General features: G+C 46.7%; 1 protein-coding gene across 1 annotated transcript in view; it reads right to left on the bottom strand.

The window, feature by feature from the left end:
* Positions 1 to 221: 221 nt before the first annotated feature.
* The window catches only part of LOC107108395 (hyaluronidase-4-like), a 36,143-nt gene continuing 16,949 nt past the window's right edge, over positions 222 to 19,415 (bottom strand). Inside the window, exons 6-9 of the mRNA XM_015408825.1 lie at positions 6,395 to 6,551; positions 4,408 to 4,596; positions 3,752 to 3,898; positions 222 to 367 (exon numbers count right to left, since the gene is read on the bottom strand). Coding sequence (XP_015264311.1) covers positions 222 to 367; positions 3,752 to 3,898; positions 4,408 to 4,596; positions 6,395 to 6,551 — 639 coding nt within the window. The remainder of the gene's footprint in view (positions 368 to 3,751; positions 3,899 to 4,407; positions 4,597 to 6,394; positions 6,552 to 19,415) is intronic.

Genomic DNA, 19,415 nt, shown 5'->3' with positions numbered 1-19,415 from the left:
AGAATCATATTAAGATCTATTCAATGGGTCTTACTTTGAGGAAAGTGTTGTTAGGATAGTAGTGACAAAAACCTGGAGCTGGCTCTACTCTGCTCCTGAACTGGTCATGCAAGGGCGGGACAAGTTGAAGCATACTAAATTTTGGAACTGTGTCCAATCCAGAATCACCTGAGAAGTGAAGAATCATTAATAGTTGTGCCTGTTTTTATGTCATAAACTGCCTAGGTCATTTTGTCTGGAGAGGAGGTAAATAAGATCCTGCACACTCCATACTGGTAAGGGATTTTCCGCTGATCCATCATCACCCATGTCACTCTTGGGTTGCCGTTATTCATGGATTTGTACCCAGTGGAGAAGAGTAAGGATACTGGGAACAATGGACCAAAAAGAAAGAGACGGGAAGAAGAAAATGAAGATGAAAAGAGGCAGAAGGAGGTGAAGTTGATATTAAGTGTGATATTGTTCTCATAGCAGACTCAACAGAAAGTGTGTAAGCTCTGTAGAACCAGAGGTCATTTCGGGGGGGAACGCGGGGGATCGCAGTTCCCCCGGGTGAGGTACGGGGGCGGGGCACATGACGAAGCCCCGCCCCCTGCTTCCGGCCCTCATTCAGCCAGGAGGAGGCAGGAGAAGAGGGAGGGTAAGTTGCTTCCTCCCTGCCTCTCCCCACCCCTGCCTGCCTGGGGCCAGGGAGGGCCTTCGCGGGGCTTCCTCACACTCCTGCTGGCCTTGCAGGTCCTTGCAGTGGAGCTGCAAGGCTGGCGGCGGCTGGGACCGTTGGGGGCGGGGTGTGTGACCTTATGACATACTTCCGGTGATGTCAGGGGGTGTGGCCTTATGACACACTTCCGGTGATGTCAGGGGGTGTGGCCTTATGACACACTTCCGGTGATGTCAGGGGGTGTGGCATATGCTAATGAGTTATGCTAATGAGTTCCCTTTGCTCTTTTTCTACGAAACAACCCTTGTGTAGAACAAAAGAGTAATGTAAGTATTTTGGACCTCACTGAATTGTAGCAGGAGCTTCATCCCAAACACAGTGTTTTCAGAACCTTCCCAGATCATTACAGTGCTGAAGAATGTGGAAGGGAGGACCTAAGAGGAAGGTCTGTCTATACGCACTGGATCCAACTGGGACTCTCACTGAGAGTATGCCTTCCGATTCTAATCAGTGTAAATCAGTGTTGCAAGGGGACAGCATCTGACGCAGGACAGAAGTGATGTAACTTTTGATCTCTTTCTCCACAGGAAAAAAAAAGCCTGAGCTCTTGTTAGGTTTACCTTCCATTCCTGCCAGCTCTCTCTTTCGATTGTGACATCACTTTCATTTGCTGTGTCTGCAACACTTTAGGAAGTTCTAAAGCATGGGGGGCAGTGTCATCACTTCCAGGTCATCCCCTAGAAGGGACATTGCCTCCTAAGGGATGCTCCCCCTCCCCATGCTCCACCCTCCAGAAGCTCCTGGGGGTTGCTAACCGCATGGCTGGCAACCCTCGCTCATATACATGTCTCCTGGTGAAGAAGACTGCCCAGGAACAGGTAATTGAAACTCAAAGGAATGGGCCTTGGCATGACCTCTGAAAAAATGATATGTGATTGGCGGCAGCAACAAGACTGTCTGCTGCTTCAGGAGGCCTCAAGGAACTTGCAAGGTAATTGAAAAGAGCTCTTGGTGAACGGAACATAGGCCTGTTATGCACGGCTGTTTTCCCTCCCTTTCACCATGCACGTCCTTCAGGTCTTTGTTGTTCTGCACTGATTTTCCTCCTTTCAGTGCTCAGTTTGCTTTGCCCCCCCCCCGTCAGAATAACGAGGCAGACAACAGTTTTGGAAGTTAACAAGGGCCACTTTATTAGCTATTTAACATAACATTGCGACAAGGGACCAACTAAGTGAGCACGGAACAGGCAAGGCAGGTGTCACTCCCTTGACCAACCTCCTTGCTCTTTTCTCGGGCGGGTCGCCCAGCTCCGATCTTGAGCCAGCACTCTGGCTCACAACTGGCAGCCCAGCAAAACTGGTTGCCACCTAGGAGCGCCTACCCCTGAAGCCTTACAACTTGCAGAGAGGAGCCTTACCCTAAGAGGTTCCCAGAGGCAGGGGTCATTTTCTGACCCCTGCCCAGAGGTGATCCCCATTCCCTACCCTGGACCTTAAAATCTGAAGGCAGTTCCTGATGACCCCCTGTTCCATAATTGGGAAAATGCCATAAGGTGCTCACCGGTTCTGGTTTCTTGCCCGCGCAAACCTGCCACATCCAAGGTCAAGCCTCTGCTTTGGCCTTTGCTCCCACTAACAGCCCAAGGCTGACCTAATCCCTTGCCGCAAGTCCTGCAAAAATAACCCATTGCCCTTGTCAGATAGGTACACCCCATCAGCCCTATACAGATCCTGGAACTCGACCCGTATGTCGGGGTGCGGCAAAAATTACCCTAAACCACCCTCCAAGGCCTTTCTCATCTAGCAGTTGACTTTACACCTGGCACGGTCAATGCAGCAGGGGTCTCCCAAGTTACACCACACCTGGCAGGGCAGAATAGCCAACCAGCCTATCTGCACACCAGGCCACCTTGCTCTTATCATCGCAAGGTCAGCTTCAGCTCATAACACAAGGGCCTTGCCCTTTATCAGACCTAGATCTTTACCCCCTAGGTGTACTACCAAAATGTGTGGAGGAGGCCCCCGCCTCTCTTCAAATAACAGGGGAAGGAGCGCCGGCCATCTCATGCCCCTCCTTCCCAACCATTCGACAACAGCCCACTCACTAAGGCCCAGTTGAGAACTGATGGGTGTCCTCCTGGCCTGGTGAGCAGCCCAAAAGACCATGCTGTGGCTGCAGATGGTGACCCTTCATCTCGCCCCATGGCCTGCAGCATCTGTAAGAGGAACCCTATTAATAACCTAAACATAACCTTAAACTTTGCAATCCTGCACATATCCCCAGTAACAATGTGATTTCCGGTGACCTATCTGCTGAATCTCGCTATTGGAATACCCCATGGCTGCTGCTTTTGAAGCTGTCCCAATCCAGAAGGAGTGTTTTCCGAAGCGGAACCCGCCTAATCCCAACGGACCAGCGCTTTCTATGTCAGGGCCCAAAATTGAAATTTGGTGAGGGGGGTGCCATCCCTATGTCGAAATAAATAGCCTACACCCTTGCCCCGCATGGCCAAATATTGGCGTAAAGCCAGCACCGGGCATAACTCAGCCTCGGAACACCTGCCCAGCTCAATATCAGAACCCTTGCCAAGTTGGTCGATCTTTGACCACCGAAGTGTGATCCTAACTTTTGAGTCCAGCATGTGAATATCATGCTGGTCGAGCGCTAGGCCAGATGTATCCCAGTGAGAGCCAGCCATTAACTCACTAATCCATAGTGCCCCCCCCCCAAAAAAGGTAACCAGTTATGCTGCATGGAACAGTGCAGCCTCATGCCCATTATTGCAAAGTGTGTGCCACTGTGCCTTAAGCCCCATCAGCACTGTTGAGGTCAAAGGTTCTCTGGTGTCTATAACCTTATCACCCTCTCTTGACCAGCCTTCAAGCATCTTCCTGATACGGAAGTCACCCGTCTTCTCCTCAAACCCAGATGCCTTGCTGGCATAGGTGAGAGATGACAGCTTGCCCCTAATGGAACACGCTGACAGTCCCTTACTCCTCAGTGACACACAAAGCTGCATCAAATGGGACACCAGAATGAGCCAAACCTGTCTCAGACCAGCTTCCTCCCTAAAGGACAGAAACTGCTTACCTGCCCTCTTATAAGCTCTCCGGGTAGAAGGGGTGAGAGCTAAACGTATTGCCCTGTCGGCCTCAGCCCACCAATCTGCCACACCTCCGCAGGCATACGAATCAGGAACTGGTTGGCTTCCCGAGCAAGCTGATGGAATCTCTCCATCTGTTTTCAAGAGAGAGCATCAGCGACCCCATTACTGACGTGCCTGGCTTTGAACAATATTTTGTTCAGCAAACAACGGAGTGTGAAGGCTCTGACCAGGGCCATGACTCTAGGAGACTTGGACGTCAGTGAGTTAATCATGTGCACTGTGGACAGATTGTCACACCAGAAGTGGACAGTATGGTTGGCAAGCTCTGCTGTCCAAATCCACACTGCTACGACAATCGGGAAAAATTCCAAGAAGGTGAGGTCCTTGACCCACCCTGCCTGAAACCATTCCTCAGGCCGGTCCTCAGCACACCAATGTCCCCGAAAATAGACTCCAAAGCCAGAGGAGCCTGCAGCATCAGATGTGACCTGCAGCTCAGTTTCGACTAGAAGGTCTTCCTGCCAAAAAGACACCCCATTGTATGAATCCAAAAATTCCTTCCATACAATGAGGTCGTCCCTTATCCTCTTGGTGACCCTGGTCCTATGATGCAGGAGATAGAGACCCCTCATGGACTCACATAATCTCCTAACAAATTCCCAGCTGGGTGCCACAACTTTGCATGCAAAGTTGAGGTGGCCAACCAGCTGCTGCAACTCCAGCAAGGCGATCTTTTTCTTTGCCCTGACCTTGTCAATCAGCACCTGCAGTCCATTCAATTTGTCAGCAGGTAATTTACACAGCTGCCCTACTGTGTTGATTTCTATGCCTAGGAACATCAAAATTGTGGTAGAACACTCTGTTTTTTTCCTGGGCAAGAGGAACTCCCAACTCCTCCGCCAGACCCATGAAGCTTTTCAGTAAAAATTCACACTGCCCTGTATCTTTCCTTGCTGCCAACAGGAAGTCATCAAGATAGTGGGCAGTGCTGCATAATCATGTCCTGTAACGCAAGCCCCATTCTAAAAAGGAACTGAACCTCTCGAAAGCAGCACAGGAAACTGTGCACCCCATGGGAAGGGCCCTGTCCATATAGAATTTGCCCTCAAAAGCAAAACCCAACAACTCAAAATCGGCTGGGTGGACAGGGAGGAGACGGAAGGCTGACAATGTCACACTTTGCCAATTCCGCCCCCTGCCCACAATGGCCCACTACCTGCATAGCCTGATCAAATGAGGTGTATCTAACAGAGCATAACTCCTCCAGTATAGCATCATTCACCAACTCCCCACGTGGGTATGACAGATGGTGAATGAGGCAATACTCTCCAGGTGCCTTTTTTGGCACAACTCCCAATGGGGCAACCCTCAAATTGTTAACTGGTGGGGAAGGGAAAGGTACCCATACCCTACCTTCCCTACATTCCTTTCAATTTTTTCCGCTAGCTATGTGCTCCATTCCCTTAACTGATTTCAGGTTAGGAGCACTATATGATCTTCTCTTCCCTTGGTAAGGAATCCTAAACCCTAGAGTGAAACCTTCCAAGAGGTAAACACAATCCTGACGGTTGGGGTAAACCCACAACCAATGCCTAAGCACTGCAATCTTAATTGGGCTGGGACCCTTTGTCAGGAGGGGGGTTATAACCACCACCTTCTCCTGGATGCTTACCTCCCTTGCCACATGACTTGCCCTTCATCTTGGGGCAACCTGATAGTGTGTGGGCCGCCGTGCACAAAGGGCATTCATGCCTGAAGGAGCATGACTTGTGGCTGCATGTCCCATGGGAGGTGAACTCCCAGCAAAGCGGGCATCGATTAACCGCCTGCCCCGTCTGGGCACGGGTACCTGCCTGACCTTGTGCTCTGCAAACAGAGTGGCCACTATCTGACCTCTCACTGCCTAATCGCTGATCGGGAGACATGATTTGTGGGTGAATCTGGTCCCATCTCAAGGCTGAATTCATGGCTGTCCTCATTCTGAACTCCTTGTCATACTGCAGCCATGCAGGGCTCAGAAAATCAGTAAATCCGTTGTAAATGATGTCCATGTACTGGAGAATCACAGAAGCCCTCCATGGTTGGTGCCTCACTATTATTGCCACATAGATTAAGAACCCAGGGAACCAATTTGCCCAGGTTCTATCCACCCTGCGCCACTTCAGATGTTCTTTCTCCCTCTCGTCCAGGTGCTCTTTATCCTTCTTCTCCAATTTCCTATATACATCTACAAACTCTCCCTTTCCTCACCTACAAACTCTCCAATTTCCTATATACATCTACAAACTCTCCCTTTAGGATTTCTTCCCTGGTGGCAGTGGAGAGGTGGTCTCCTAGAGGCAAAGCCAAATCCCCAAATGGAATGGTGCCAGCTGACACCATGTCATATGTGAGCCCCCCCCCCCGATTAGCAAAACCTACACCTAAACTTGTGGGGCCCCATCCGGGCCAGAAACCTTGAGGGGTTGGCTGAGCCATGCCTCCCCAGCCTGCCCAAGGTGACCATCCACCTGGCATTGTGTGCATGGCGCTACCCCGTGCGGTGTGCATAGTATACCCAGTGTCTCCTGAAGTGCTGGGGCCCCATGGCCAATATGTCCCCCCCTGGCCAATGCTCTCTGCCTTACCTTCATTTCTAGAAGGCCCTTTATAACACTCCACCTGGAACGCCTCCATGACCTTGCTCTCAGGCTTGCCATCTGAGCGTTCCCTCTGGACCAGCTGACCTGAAGTTGATGCCACTTTGCCCTGTCTGTCCTCAATAAGAGCTAAACATGCCAACACCTGTGCCCAAAAAGATTGTTTGGAAGAAGCTTTAGACACCACATGCAAAGGAGGAAGTTCACCCCATCAGTTCCCCAGTGCCGCTAGCTTCTCTAGTATGGCAGCGTTGACAGGGTCCTGATCATCCTCATCAGAGGAGTCTAAAATGGGGGCTTCTGGGAAGACTGCTTCTTAGGGGCCGGCTGCTTGCGCTTGGATGTCCCCTGGCCTTTCTTAGGAGCCATTGGCAAAAAAATTGCCCTTAAACCAGCGCTTATTGCCCTGAAGTGCTCCTCACTGAAAAGTGACCTAAAAAGGTAAGGAGTTGAGGTGTGGTTACACCTAGGCCCCAGTGGCCAGCGCTTTTGGAGTCAATCAAAATAGACACTCTGTAAAGTGTTTTAAAATGGCTGCCCTATAATGTCCCCCTCAAAATGGCCAGCTTTGGAGGGTAACGAAATGGCCACCTCTCCACGCCCTATTCAAAATGGCTATCCTGCCAGGACACTCCCAATGTGGCTGACTCAAAAGGACCCACTCAATATGGTTGCTCCTAAAATAAACTACTCAAAACAGCAAACCAAAGGACCCACTCAAAATGCCTGACCTAAGATGGCTGCACATAACTGCCCTCGGAATTAACACCACAAAATGGCCGCCTCTAGATAGCACCACCCAAAGTGGCCACCTCTATCTGACTTCACCAAAATTTCCACCTAACTGCCACTCCTTAAGAGCCTAGAGGGACCGTTTATGCAAAATGGCCACCAGGGGGCAACACCCACCATAGAAGAAGAGGGATTGGATTTATACCCCGCCCTTCACTTGGAGTCTCAGCGCGGCTTACAAACTCTTTTCCCCTCCCCACCCCACAACAGACACCCTGTGAGGTGGGTGGGGCTGAGAGAACTCTGACACAAACTGCTCTTTTTCAAGGACAGCTGTGCCAGAGCTTGTGACTGACCCAAGGTCACATCAGCAGGTGCAAGTGGAGGAGTGGGGAATCAAACCCGGTTCTCCCAGATTAGAGTCTGCACACTTAACCACTACACCAAACCACCTTGGCCATTTATTCAAACTCCCTGATGACCCAACCGAGCTTCTAAGCCGGCTTCGCCAAGTGGGCTTGCCACTGACGGCTACTTTTTGAATCGCCCCCAGAGAATGGAAACTGCTGTGGCAACCGACCCCTTGTGCCCTCCCAGAACCAGAATCCCCAGAGCCTGTGCTGTCACCGAGCCATCCGGGGGTGGGGGGAGGAAACCCAAGGAGTGGGCCTCTGGAGATTGCCTCCCTATGCTGCGGACCGCCACAGCGGTCCTGACCACTGGGTTGAGACCCTCCCCAGAGCCACCCTTATGGGCTTCTACTGGCCCTCTCTATCGCCAAGCTCCCAAAAGAACTGTGCTGCAAACCACTACTGCCACCGGCCCCGGGGGCGAAGGAAATGCCACTGTGGCTGCCTAAAAGAACCACCACTTGCTGCCGCCCCGGAAGACCACCAGATGATTCTCCTCTGCCGTCACAGCCCAGAGCCACCCAGGATCAGCACGACAGCCCTCAAGGCTTGCTGTGCCGGATGCCTCCACTGACTGGGCCCAGGCCAACAAGGTAGGCCGTGGCCCTTTCTCCAACTCCATGCTCGAAGCTACACCTGCATAATGCTGAACTTAAGAATCACTTGAGATCAACCCATTTGGAGAACAGAGTGCAATCTGTACAGGACAGGTGTTTAAAAACTACCAAGATCACGACTAGTGTGTAGGATCAAATTAGAGAATCACAAAGAGAAAACCATTCAAATTTGCAAGGACGGGCAGGAAATTAGCATTACTATGCAGCTGTGCTAGGGCATCAGTGAAGATACCCCCAAAATGTGGGTTGGTTTTTTTCCAATTTAGTGGCACAAGACTAAAAAGCTTTCCAAAGCTTCTGCCAGAGGACTCCTCCCCCATACAAATTGCAGCCCTGTGCAAAGTGTGGTGGAATTGCAGCCAATTTTGCACAGGTGCACAAACATGCACACACATGTAGCTAATGATAACAGCTTGCTACACCAGTGTCATTGGGTTATACCATGCATTCTGTACACTCAACATGTTCCCCCATATTATGAGATTGTGTGATTCTTTCCCATTTTTCCCAGTGGCTGATAACACAGCAGAAAATCCTCTAGTGCTTCACAATATGGAAAACAGGGCTTTGCAGCTGCTTGTCAGTTTCAAAAAAAGTCTTGTCAATTTCAAATTGGTTTTCCGCCTTTGCCTGTGTTCCTTTCTGTTCTGTTTCATTCAATGAACTAACACTAAAAATGCATGTGCAAAATCTGAACCACAAGGATTTAAATGGAAGGCACGTTTTGCAAACTACCGCACAGCTGCGATAGAGCAATTGTATAATTTCTTTTAAAAAACCTTTGTACACCACCCCCCACATGTCATAAGTGATGTTCCACCCTGATTTAGAAAAGTGTGGGTTTTTAAACATTGTAGCTGCAGAATAAACACACCAAAGGAAAAAGAATGGTGCATAAAGCAGGCACAGAATTTGAAGTCAAGATTAAAGGCTCACTGCTCTGAAAATCTGCAGTAAGATGTGCATGTGTAATGGGCCATAAATGCAGCCTTTTTTGCCTTTGTTTCTTGAACAACTATAGTAAATGTTATTCCAGCAGGGGTTAGTGGCAAGAAAGGTCATTCTGCCTTCCCCTGAGGCACTGTCTTCTTCTATATTTTTCTTCCCTTTGCCATTATCTGTCACTAGGAGTACCCGTCATTTGGAAAAAACAGTACAGGCTCTCTTTCTGTGTAGCTGCTGGGATGTAAAAAGCTTAATTTGTTTTAATTTCTGCTTTGTCATGCAGTTCTTAAAATCATAAGAGACACAATTCTGTAGTGGAATTAAATATGTCCAAAATCTATGCCTGTTCCAGCCAATGGTATACACCATGTGGAGGACTGTCAAGATGGAGTGTAGGCCTTCTCTGCTGCATTTCCCATCATGATTTCTACAGTAAGTAGCATTTACCAAAGCAATCTTTGAAGTGAAAGCCTCTTTTCGGCCTTTCTAAATTCTCTCAAACTGATAATGGGTTCAAACTGCCTGAAGCATCAGTCCTGCCACTGTGTGACAGATCATGGGCACTTGGTAATGATTCTATTCATGTATTTGTGTTTGAAAGTATGACCTGTATTCCCTCTGTGCTTTTCTGATATATATAAAAAATAAGGTTAATAAGACTTCTCTATTTTTGAAACATGCTTTGAGATCACCAGATGAAAGGCAGCACATGAGAACAAAGCTCACTTGTAAACAAATCATGTTCACTGTGCTGTCTCTGTGATAATTCAGCTGCCCTGTCTTTCTAAACATTAATATAGAGTTACAGCTTTTCATCTTGTACTTGTTCTGTGGCATGGTGGGAACGATACCATGTGGCACAGGACGTAGGGATCAACCAGCTTTTCTAAACAAACCATGATGATTAGCAGTCATGAGAGAACCAAGAGATCTCCCAGCAGAGGAAAAACACAGAGTATAATGCAGCACAAAGCAAAACAATGGGCGGTATCCTACTCAGTCCATACATAGAACACAGAATTTTCTAGAAATCCTCTCCATTCCCACAGCCCTTCTGACCTTCAGAATGATCGTTCCCAGGGTTGCATGACCTCTAGGTTTGACAGCTCTAGGTTGGGAAATGCCTGCACATTTGGGTGTGGAACCTGTATGGAGGGTGAGGTTTGGTGAGGGGAGGAGCCTCAAGGGGGTATAATGCCATACAGTCCACCCTCCAAAGCAGCTATTTTCTTCACAGGAACTGTTCTTTGTAGCCTAGAGATCAGTTGTAATTCTGGGAAGTCCCCAGGCCTAACCTGCAAGTTGGCAACCCTATATAAGCCATATGGAGGAATAGCCACACAGGTTGGGGGGGGGGTGAGTGTGGAAGGACAAGGGGGTGACATCACTCCTTTTTATAATAAACTAGGAGTAAGGCCCATTGTGGGAAGAAATACAATGAGCTCTAGAAGGAAGCTCCAGCTGAGTGTCCCAGCTGTGGCTGGTGGGGCAGCAGAGGGAAGGGGAAAATAGAGGGAGGCAAGCCATGTTTATTTCCTTCTGCTTAGCTATAAGGCAGGGCTGTCTCAAGTCATTTTGTTGTCCCAAGTGGGTAGTATGGGAGGACAGCCTCATGGTAACAGGTATGGTTTCCTCCACACCTAACTTATGTTGATTTGAGGTTATGCAGTGGCAGCGAAGGTAGAAAAGCACGTCCTCCTATGCCATGTCTTCTGGGTTCCAAGGTTCTGGAAAGCGGTTCCATAGCCAGTTACAGAGTTGCCAACTTTGGGTTGGGAAATACCTGTAGATTTGAGGGGTAGAGCCTGGGGAGGGCAGGGTTTGTTGTGCAGAGGGACTTCAGCAGGGTATAATCCCATAGAGTCCACTGCCCAATGCAGCCATTGTAATAGCTGGGAAATTTTCTGTAGGGGAAATGATGTGCTGTGGCTGGGGAACACAGTGATTTGTGGGAGATATCCAGGCCCCACAGGGAGATTGGCAACTCCAGTGACCATTTAAGGGAAGATTGGGATCTGTATTTTGGCAACTTCAGTGACCGTTTAAGGGAAAATTAGGATGTGTATTTTACCTCAGGACACATTCAATGACTCCCAACAGCAACAACAAACTGTTTAGAATGTTAGAGGCAAAGGCCAATCAGGCCGCATATGCAAATGACCTCTGTGTTCCGACTGGCTATTGGGGGGTGAGGAACAGCAAACTGTTTAGAATATTGGAGGCGAGACTCAGGCAACGCAGCCAGTGGATAGGGACAGCTTCTGAGTGACAGATCAGGGAGTCAACTGATTTGGGAGCGTGTGGAATGTTCAGGAGAGTCCATAACCAAAACAGAATTATTATATAGAAAAATTCTTTTCTTTTCCTTTGGCTACTGTTGTTTGAAGTTCCCCATATGTCTACCCATATATCTACTGCAGTCCATATTACCAAACCTGATGCTTCTGTGCTGCTGATATTCTTTTTTATAAGAGGATTTTAGTCCAGGCACCTTCAGTGACGTAATAAAAAACTGCATAGGAAGTCCATATCGGAACTTTGGGTAGCCTTGGTGGGTGCCACAGAGCCTGCCAGATGACTGCCACTCCTTTACTGCCTAGGCTGATGCTGTTCTAGCAACCCTGCCATGAGGAGAGCCCGTTCTTCAGAAATGTGGTTTGTGATAATGTGATGCACTCTTTCCTGTGTTTGAGAATATTATACTCTCCAGGTGCGATTTTTAATTGACTTTCACAGCTACAAAAGCAAGGGTGGTAGGGTTGCCAGCCTCCAGGTGGGGCCTGGAGATCTGCTTTGACAACTGATCTCCAGCTGACAGTGATCAGCTCCCCTGGAGAAAATCACTGCTTTGATGGGTGAACTCTATGGCATTGTACCATGCTGAGGCCCTTCCCTTCCCTAAACCCTGGCCTCTCCCAGATCCACCCCAAAATCTCCAGGTATTTTTCAATCCATACCTGGCAACCCTAGGGTGAATGCTGACCAGTTGAAAGACTTTGTGAAAATCTTGGACAATGGCCTTTCCATTCTAACTAAACCAAACTTTATTGGGTACAGCAATAGACAGAAAAGGCAAGAAAGAGAATCAAATTTCAAGATGCAATGTGAGAAATCAAAGTTCTGAAAATCCAGAATGCCATATCACTTTGTGGCCATATTTCCCCCTTAGTCTCAGGCACAAGCCTGTGGTTCAGACTGTAACCCTCCCTTTTTCTTTCACAACCTATCCCAGTTCTGATCAGCTAGCTGCAAATTTTAATCAACTGTCACTTTCAGCTCTCACCAAGAGTTCCCCAATAGCCAATTTTGCATGTATCCCCTTCTTATAGAAGAAGAAGAGATTGGATTTATACCCCGCCCTTCACTACCCAAAGGTGTCTCAGAGCGGCTTACAAACTCCTTTCCCTTCCCCTCCCCACAACAGACACCCTGTGAGGTGGGTGGGGCTGAGAGAGCTCTGACAGAAACTGCTCTTTTTCAAGGACAGCTGTGCCAGAGCTTGTGACTGACCCAAGGTCACATCAGCAGATGCAAGTGGAGGAGTGGGGAATCAAACCCGGGTTTCCCAGATTAGAGTCCACGCACTTAACCACTACACCAAACTGGGGGGGGGGGTATTTGATGGGGTTCATCTTTTTTTTCTGGCATATCTGTGGATTCCACAAAGTATGAAATTATGTTTACTTTTTCTCTGGATGATCCTGTTTCATTGCCCTGCTGATTGGCATGGAGCCACCAAGTTGGGAGATCTAGAAGGAAGTACAGAAGGGGAGGTGTTTCCCAATATGCAATAAAATAGGTTCCCAATCAGTTCTATGGATCCAAATACACCTTATTATGCATATGCAAGAGAAGTATACTCTAGCCTCTGTCATCAGCCACAGTTCCAAGGACCATCCCTCCTTCCTGGGAAGAACACCATTTCCAGAGGAACATCAGCCTGGTACCACCTTCTTCTCAGAAAGAACACTCTGCTCAATTGCCAGTTGTTTAGGATCTATAAATGGGAGGAGATGGACACTCCAACTCTGGCTACCCATCAGTGGTCCACAAACTGCTGAGTAGCGTTCTTTCTGTTTGTTTATAGTGTCATGCTAAGCAGAGTTACACCTTTCTAAGTACATCGAAGTCAATTAGTGTAGAAAGGTCTAACTCTGTTTAGGATGGCACTGCTGATAATCTGCCTTGAAGATTGTTGGATTAAAATGTGGGTCTAAATCTCTAAATCAATTACAGTCTACTTCTACATTAATTGTCCATGGAATGTTGCCTCCATATGCGAATTTAATTTACTGGATAGTAGCAGTAATGTTTCATTCCTTTGAATGAAATGTTGTGCATTTTCTTTATGCTTTTAGCAACACACAAAAATGAACCTTTATAGAAAAACTGGACATTAAAAATGCATGTTCTTTTTGTAGGGTGCTTGGGACATTCTAGAAAAATAATTTAGACGCTACAAATGATGACTGCGATTCTCAGAAAACCATGAGCAAAAGCTTTTAAATATATATATAGTTTTGGAAGATTTTAATGAAATTATTTGGAATGGAGTGGATAGAAGTACATGAGGGCTGTAGATGATATTTTCCAAAGAATTTAAGGGATTTGAATGTGTATGTTATACTAAACCTCAGCCCATGTTTATAGAAGGCTAGCTAGCTTTTAATTTTTTATTTTTACTAATGGAAAAATGGTTGAACTCAAAATATTACATTCATCCTTCCAAGCAAGTAAAGCACACACAACTCCTGCAGTATGAGAAAGAGGCACAATTCATTTCATTTACTGTTAGCTGTCTTGGCAATGCACTTGTCTAAAGTACAAAGCAGCTTTGTTAAAGCCAGTGGAAATAATACTGAATATGTAGTTTGAGAATGGCATGCCATCTCAAAATGGAATCAGATGGATAACCCAGATGGATAGTACTCATAGATATCAGTAAAGATAATTATCAGTAAAGATACCTATCAGAGTAAAGAGATCTGTCAATAAAGATACCTGTCCCCGGGAGGCTTGACTTAAAAACGAATACCTAAGGTAGCATTGCAAGGCTGGCTATGGCTCAGCCTTGGTCTAAAGTGGGGGAACCTTAGCTTATGACAAAATGAATGGAAATGCTTCTCGGTGACTGTAGATATCTCCTCAATGGGCCTTGGGTTGGCAACATGGCTATCAGCTGTCCTTGAGTCCATTCGCAGATCTTCCTGCTTTAACCCATTCAATAACCTGAAGCCTGGATCATGTCATGAACTGCCAAGGGCCAGGAGGACCGCCCTGCACACAATCAATATGCCTCATACAGTTATGCCTCCATAGCTACTTAAATTATACCAGTCTGGAAGCCAATCTTGGCTGAACAGCCTAAAAGCTAACAGTTAGATCTAACAGTTCCTTTCCCTGAGTGAGTCATTGTCCTCTGGAAGAACAGACCTTCCTCCAGGACTTTTTCCAATAACAGAAGGAGCCTTTGTTCAGTGGAGGATTACTTACTTAATGAAAGAGAACCATTGGTTCCATTTCATATTAAATAAATGCAAAAATAAGATGTCATTTCCATCATATTATCAGCCTCCTTATATGCCCTTTGTGTCATGACCCTACATGTTCACTGAGCTTAGTGAGACGTATTGTCAAGTAAGAAGTGCACCCCTGGAATGGTACAACTCTGCCATTTGGGGGCAGCTATTCAATGACCTGATACAATCATGATCCACAGTCTGTGGCACAGCACTATCACAACTGTCATTATATCTTAATTTTTACCTTATCTCTTACCTTAGATATGCATGGCATTTCTACACTACAAACATCTACAAGATGAACTGTCATGACTTGCTCCAAAGAATCCCAAGGACCGTAGCTTTTGTGACTCTGCTGAAAATTCTCTGTTGACTATCTTTCAGGATACTCCTGCAGAGTGCAGGGGGTTGGACTAGATGACCTGCAATGTCCCTTCCAACTCTCACATTCTATGATTCTATGACTCCTAACCTGATTTTTTCCCTCCATAGAATCCTTGAAAAGCTAAACACCAGTGAGTAAGCAATCAGAATGGCAGATAGTGCGATTTTGCGTGAAGACAAACCATTCGGAAAAGTAGAATGCAATCTGTGTCTTTAAAGGTAACTTTGGTCAAGACCCCAAGTGAAGCAGCATTAAGTTCCACTGATCTGAGGGGCTGCGTCATTAACTTTCCATTTGAAATGAGACCTAAAAGTGCTTAACTTGGGCTGGACTAATCTGGTTTCTATTGATAGTATTGAGGGTTGTACATTTCACAACTGTGCCTCTAATACGTAAGATGGTCCAAATAAATATTAATCAGCTGCCTCATAAAGTAGGAAAACCTAAATCTCAGCAGGAAGTTTTGACTCCCTATTTGTCTGGCAACACATTCCACCAAGCTGAGGGAAAATCTAGTCTCACATGATTGCCAAATAAACATGCATCCCAATGCTGTTTCTGCAGCAGTTCATTATAGAATATGTGATGTAGCTCTGGTTGTTCCTGGCATAGAACTTTAAATTTAAAAAGATATGGGGTTCAAGCCCTTGTTTCTGTGAGGGAAGCAAATTCACAAAAACAGTTTTTGCTGGTTTCCCATTCCATCAGCGGTGCTTTGTGCTCCCCTGAAAGGTTGATTAAAGGTGTCATGACCTTTGGAGCAAATGTGTGCAGCAGGTAAACATACCATTTTTGACAGCCACGCTCACTTGTGAGCTGAGCCGTGGATCTCCTTGCCTCTCTGCTATTATTGTCCTGTTGTTGTTGTTTTTCAAATTTCTACCCTGCCCTCCCAGCCAGAGCCGGCTCAGTGTGGCTTACATAAAAACAGATAAGTTACATTAAAACATAAGTTACAATTAAAACAATTCTAAAACCATAATAAAGTGCAGGTAGTCATTGTTGTACTGGTAGTTGCTGGTAGTCGTACGATGGTAGCAGCCATTAGTCAGTATTCTCAGCTCACAGTCGGCTCACAGTGTTCATTTTGATTGTCCTTGCAGTGCTTGATGTTCTTTAGGCTGTTGGTGGCAATTTCTGGAATCCAGAGCCCTCTCCACTGGTCTATCTTCCTGTGAAGGGTTTCTCTCCCATAAGACCAAAGAGAGCCTGGAACTGACCTGTCATCCTCCATTCTGTCACCTCCTCCACAGTGGTATGTCCAAGAGTGGCCAGTATCTTTCTACATTCAGTGAGAGCTCTTTTTTTTTTTTTTTTTTGCAATACTTAGTTAAAGTAATACTGTAGACGTCCCATCACTAAATTATTCTGCAGAAATAGGGCAGCAAGTACTTCAGACATGTGGTTTCTGTTTAATAGAGATAATTTCTCAAAATGGTGCTAGGGCTTCCTAATATAAATGAAGTCTGCAGAAAAATGCACTCCAAAAATTTGAAAGGTGCACACCGATACAGTAGTCACTTTCGCCTCCCAATTGTGAAACATCGTTACATTTCATCTCTTTGCTGCCCTCTAGTGGTTGCTGGTTTTGGTCAGGTTCATATGGCAACTGTTTCTTCGACTTGAATGAGCTAACACGCACTTTTTCTCCATTACAATTGGAGGAATGTCTCAGTCTTACAAATTAAGGATTCCTTTCAAATGTTTAAGAATTACGAGCCTTTGAATGATATCATTAGCTGATATCATTAGCTTCCTCCCCATAACAACAGGCAGCATCTTCAAACACAAGCAATTTTTATGGCTCTCAAGTATACCAGGGGTAAATTCTGAGCATGAGCCAGCAGCAGCCATAAGCCCACAGCCAATGAAATAGAAATGCCATCAGGTATGCTCCAAATACAACTTCTTTTAAATTTCAAATAAACAATCCAGGCATATGGGGTATTTTGCTTGAGAGAAGGGCGCTGTGACTTCAAGCTTTTGAACATGTTATCTACAAGAATCACAGCAACAGTATAAAACATTAAAATGTGAAGACGTGACCCAATTGAAGCACTTTTAAATCCTGTTGATTTCAGTGGGAGGATTCAAAGCATGCTTAAATACATCTGCTCAAATCCCATTTAAAAGCATATCACCATGACTGAATTCTGCCCTGTTATATTCCTTACACACACCCGCACTTTGTGATCTAGTTCATTAAGAGTCTTAATGCATTTAATATATTCTACATATTTTATGTTCTTATCTTTAAGTGCTTACTTGCAATATAACTTGTAAAAGGCTTTTGGCACGGAATATCCCATGCGTATGTAAAGCCATAGGTTGCAAAATGAGTCATGTTTGATACCTATTGTGTAAATAAGCCTTCTTATACAGGAAGGAGATAGTAGCTTTGTTTGTCTTGCTCTCGAGAAAGTAGAAGCATGCCTCCAACTATGGATGGACGTGTGTGCTTCAAATTAGGGATCCCAGCCTCCATGTGGGACTTGGGGATCCCCCGGAATTACAGCTCATTTACAGACTACAAAGATCAGCTTCCCTGGAGAAAATGGATGTTTTGGAGGGTAGACTTATAGCATTGTACCTCACTGCGGTCCCTGTCCTCCCCAAATCTCCCCTGTCCTTCCCCAAATCTCTAGGATTTTCCCAACCTGGATCTGGCAACCCTACCCCCATTCCCCAATCTACTTCAAATGCAAAGCTATAGTTTAGTTTTTGGACATTCCCACTGTGAGGTGGGACAATGGAGCAGCTCAGGAGGTCACTTTTATGAGGTAAAGGAGTGTAGTCTTATGCACCATTTATTGTATGTATCATTTATGCCAAAGATCCTGACCACAAGCACACAGATGCAATACACACTCACAGGGAGAATTCCTAGGCATGTCTGCTTGGAAGTAAGTCCCCTTCCATTAAATGGGGCTTGCTTAGATGGGCAGGTGGCACAGAGACTGGAGCTCCCCCCACCTGTGAGCAAGTGATTAGCATGTGTGTGTGTGTGTGTGTGTGTGTGTGTGTGTGTATATATAATTGAGTAGTGGGGTGGCACTTTCTGAACATTCCACATGCCTCTAAATCAGTTGGCTCCATGATGTGTCACTCAGAAGCTGTCCCTATCCACTGGCTGCATTGCCTGAGTCCCGCCCACAGAGACGGCACCTGCCAAAACGTTTCTTAGAAGATGGTTGCTTCACTTCGGTGAACACAGCTATTGTCTTCACTCTCCTCGCCAGATGATGTTTGATTTCCTCAGGGGACAAAACCCACTGTCTTTAGCCTCCAAGCCAAGTTTGCTGAGGCAATACTTTCCAGAATGGAAAAAAACCCCACCAAGTAAACACCTGTCAGCATGGCGGGGGAGGGGGGCAGCCCAAGTTATCACAAAAAAGCCAGTGGGTACACACAGAAGCAGAGATAGAGGATGGGACCAGACACACAGAAAACAGGAAGCCAAAAACCCAAGGCATGCTGCAAAGCAGAAATACAGACACAGTCACAGACAGATCAACTTAGGCACACACAAACAGAAGGAGTGCAGGAACAACTGGCTGAAGTGGACAATGACATATACATTAAAAAAAACTAGCAGTAAAGCCCGTTGTGGAAATAAATACAACGGAATCTAGAAAGAGGCTCTGGGGGAGTACTCTGGCTTTGGGCAAACAGTGTCATTTTGCTGTGGTGACCTCAGCAGGGTATAATTACAGAGTCCACTGTTTTCTCCAGAGGAACTGATCTCTGGTCCCTGAAGAGCAGTTGTAATTTTGAGTGATCTGTAGCCCTCACCTGGAAATTGGCAACAATTGTTACCCAGGACGAAATGGCTGGTTTGGAGGGTGGAGTCTATGGCATTCTACCTGTCTGATGTCCCACCCCTCCGCAAACCCCACCCTCTCCAGGCTCCACCCCTCAAATCCCCAGGAATTTGCCAGCCTGGAGTTGGCAACCCCATCTCCTTCGCAGCTAACCATCAACCTACCATTATCTGCCCCTTTGACTTCAGCTGACTTCCGCCCTCCCTTCTGCAGAGCAATTGTAATTTTGAGTGGTCTCCAGCCCTCACCTGGAGATTGGCAACAATGGTTCCCCATGAGGGACTGAGTGGTTTGGAGGGTGGAGTCTATGGCATTGTACCTGTCTGAGGTCCCACCCCTCCTCAAACCTCACCCTCTTCAGGCTCCATCCCTCAAATCTCCAGGAATTTCCCATCGGGAGTTGGCAACCCTATCAGGATTGGCCCCAATATGTTTTCTCCCAAAGGGCAAAGTAGGTGACTGGACCAAACTTAGTTGCCTACCAACAGGCACTGAGGGGAAAGTAGGGTTGCCAGCTATAAGGAGGGAAATACCTGGAGTGTTGGGGGTGGATTCTGTAGAGGGCAGCATGGGGGGG

The sequence above is a fragment of the Gekko japonicus genome, unplaced genomic scaffold (assembly GCF_001447785.1).
Source record: "Gekko japonicus isolate JY-2015 unplaced genomic scaffold, Gekko_japonicus_V1.1 scaffold3706, whole genome shotgun sequence".
NCBI classification, from domain to species: domain Eukaryota; kingdom Metazoa; phylum Chordata; class Lepidosauria; order Squamata; family Gekkonidae; genus Gekko; species Gekko japonicus.
Note: the sequence above shows the minus strand (reverse complement) of the source record. Positions and strands in the feature narration are given on the sequence as shown.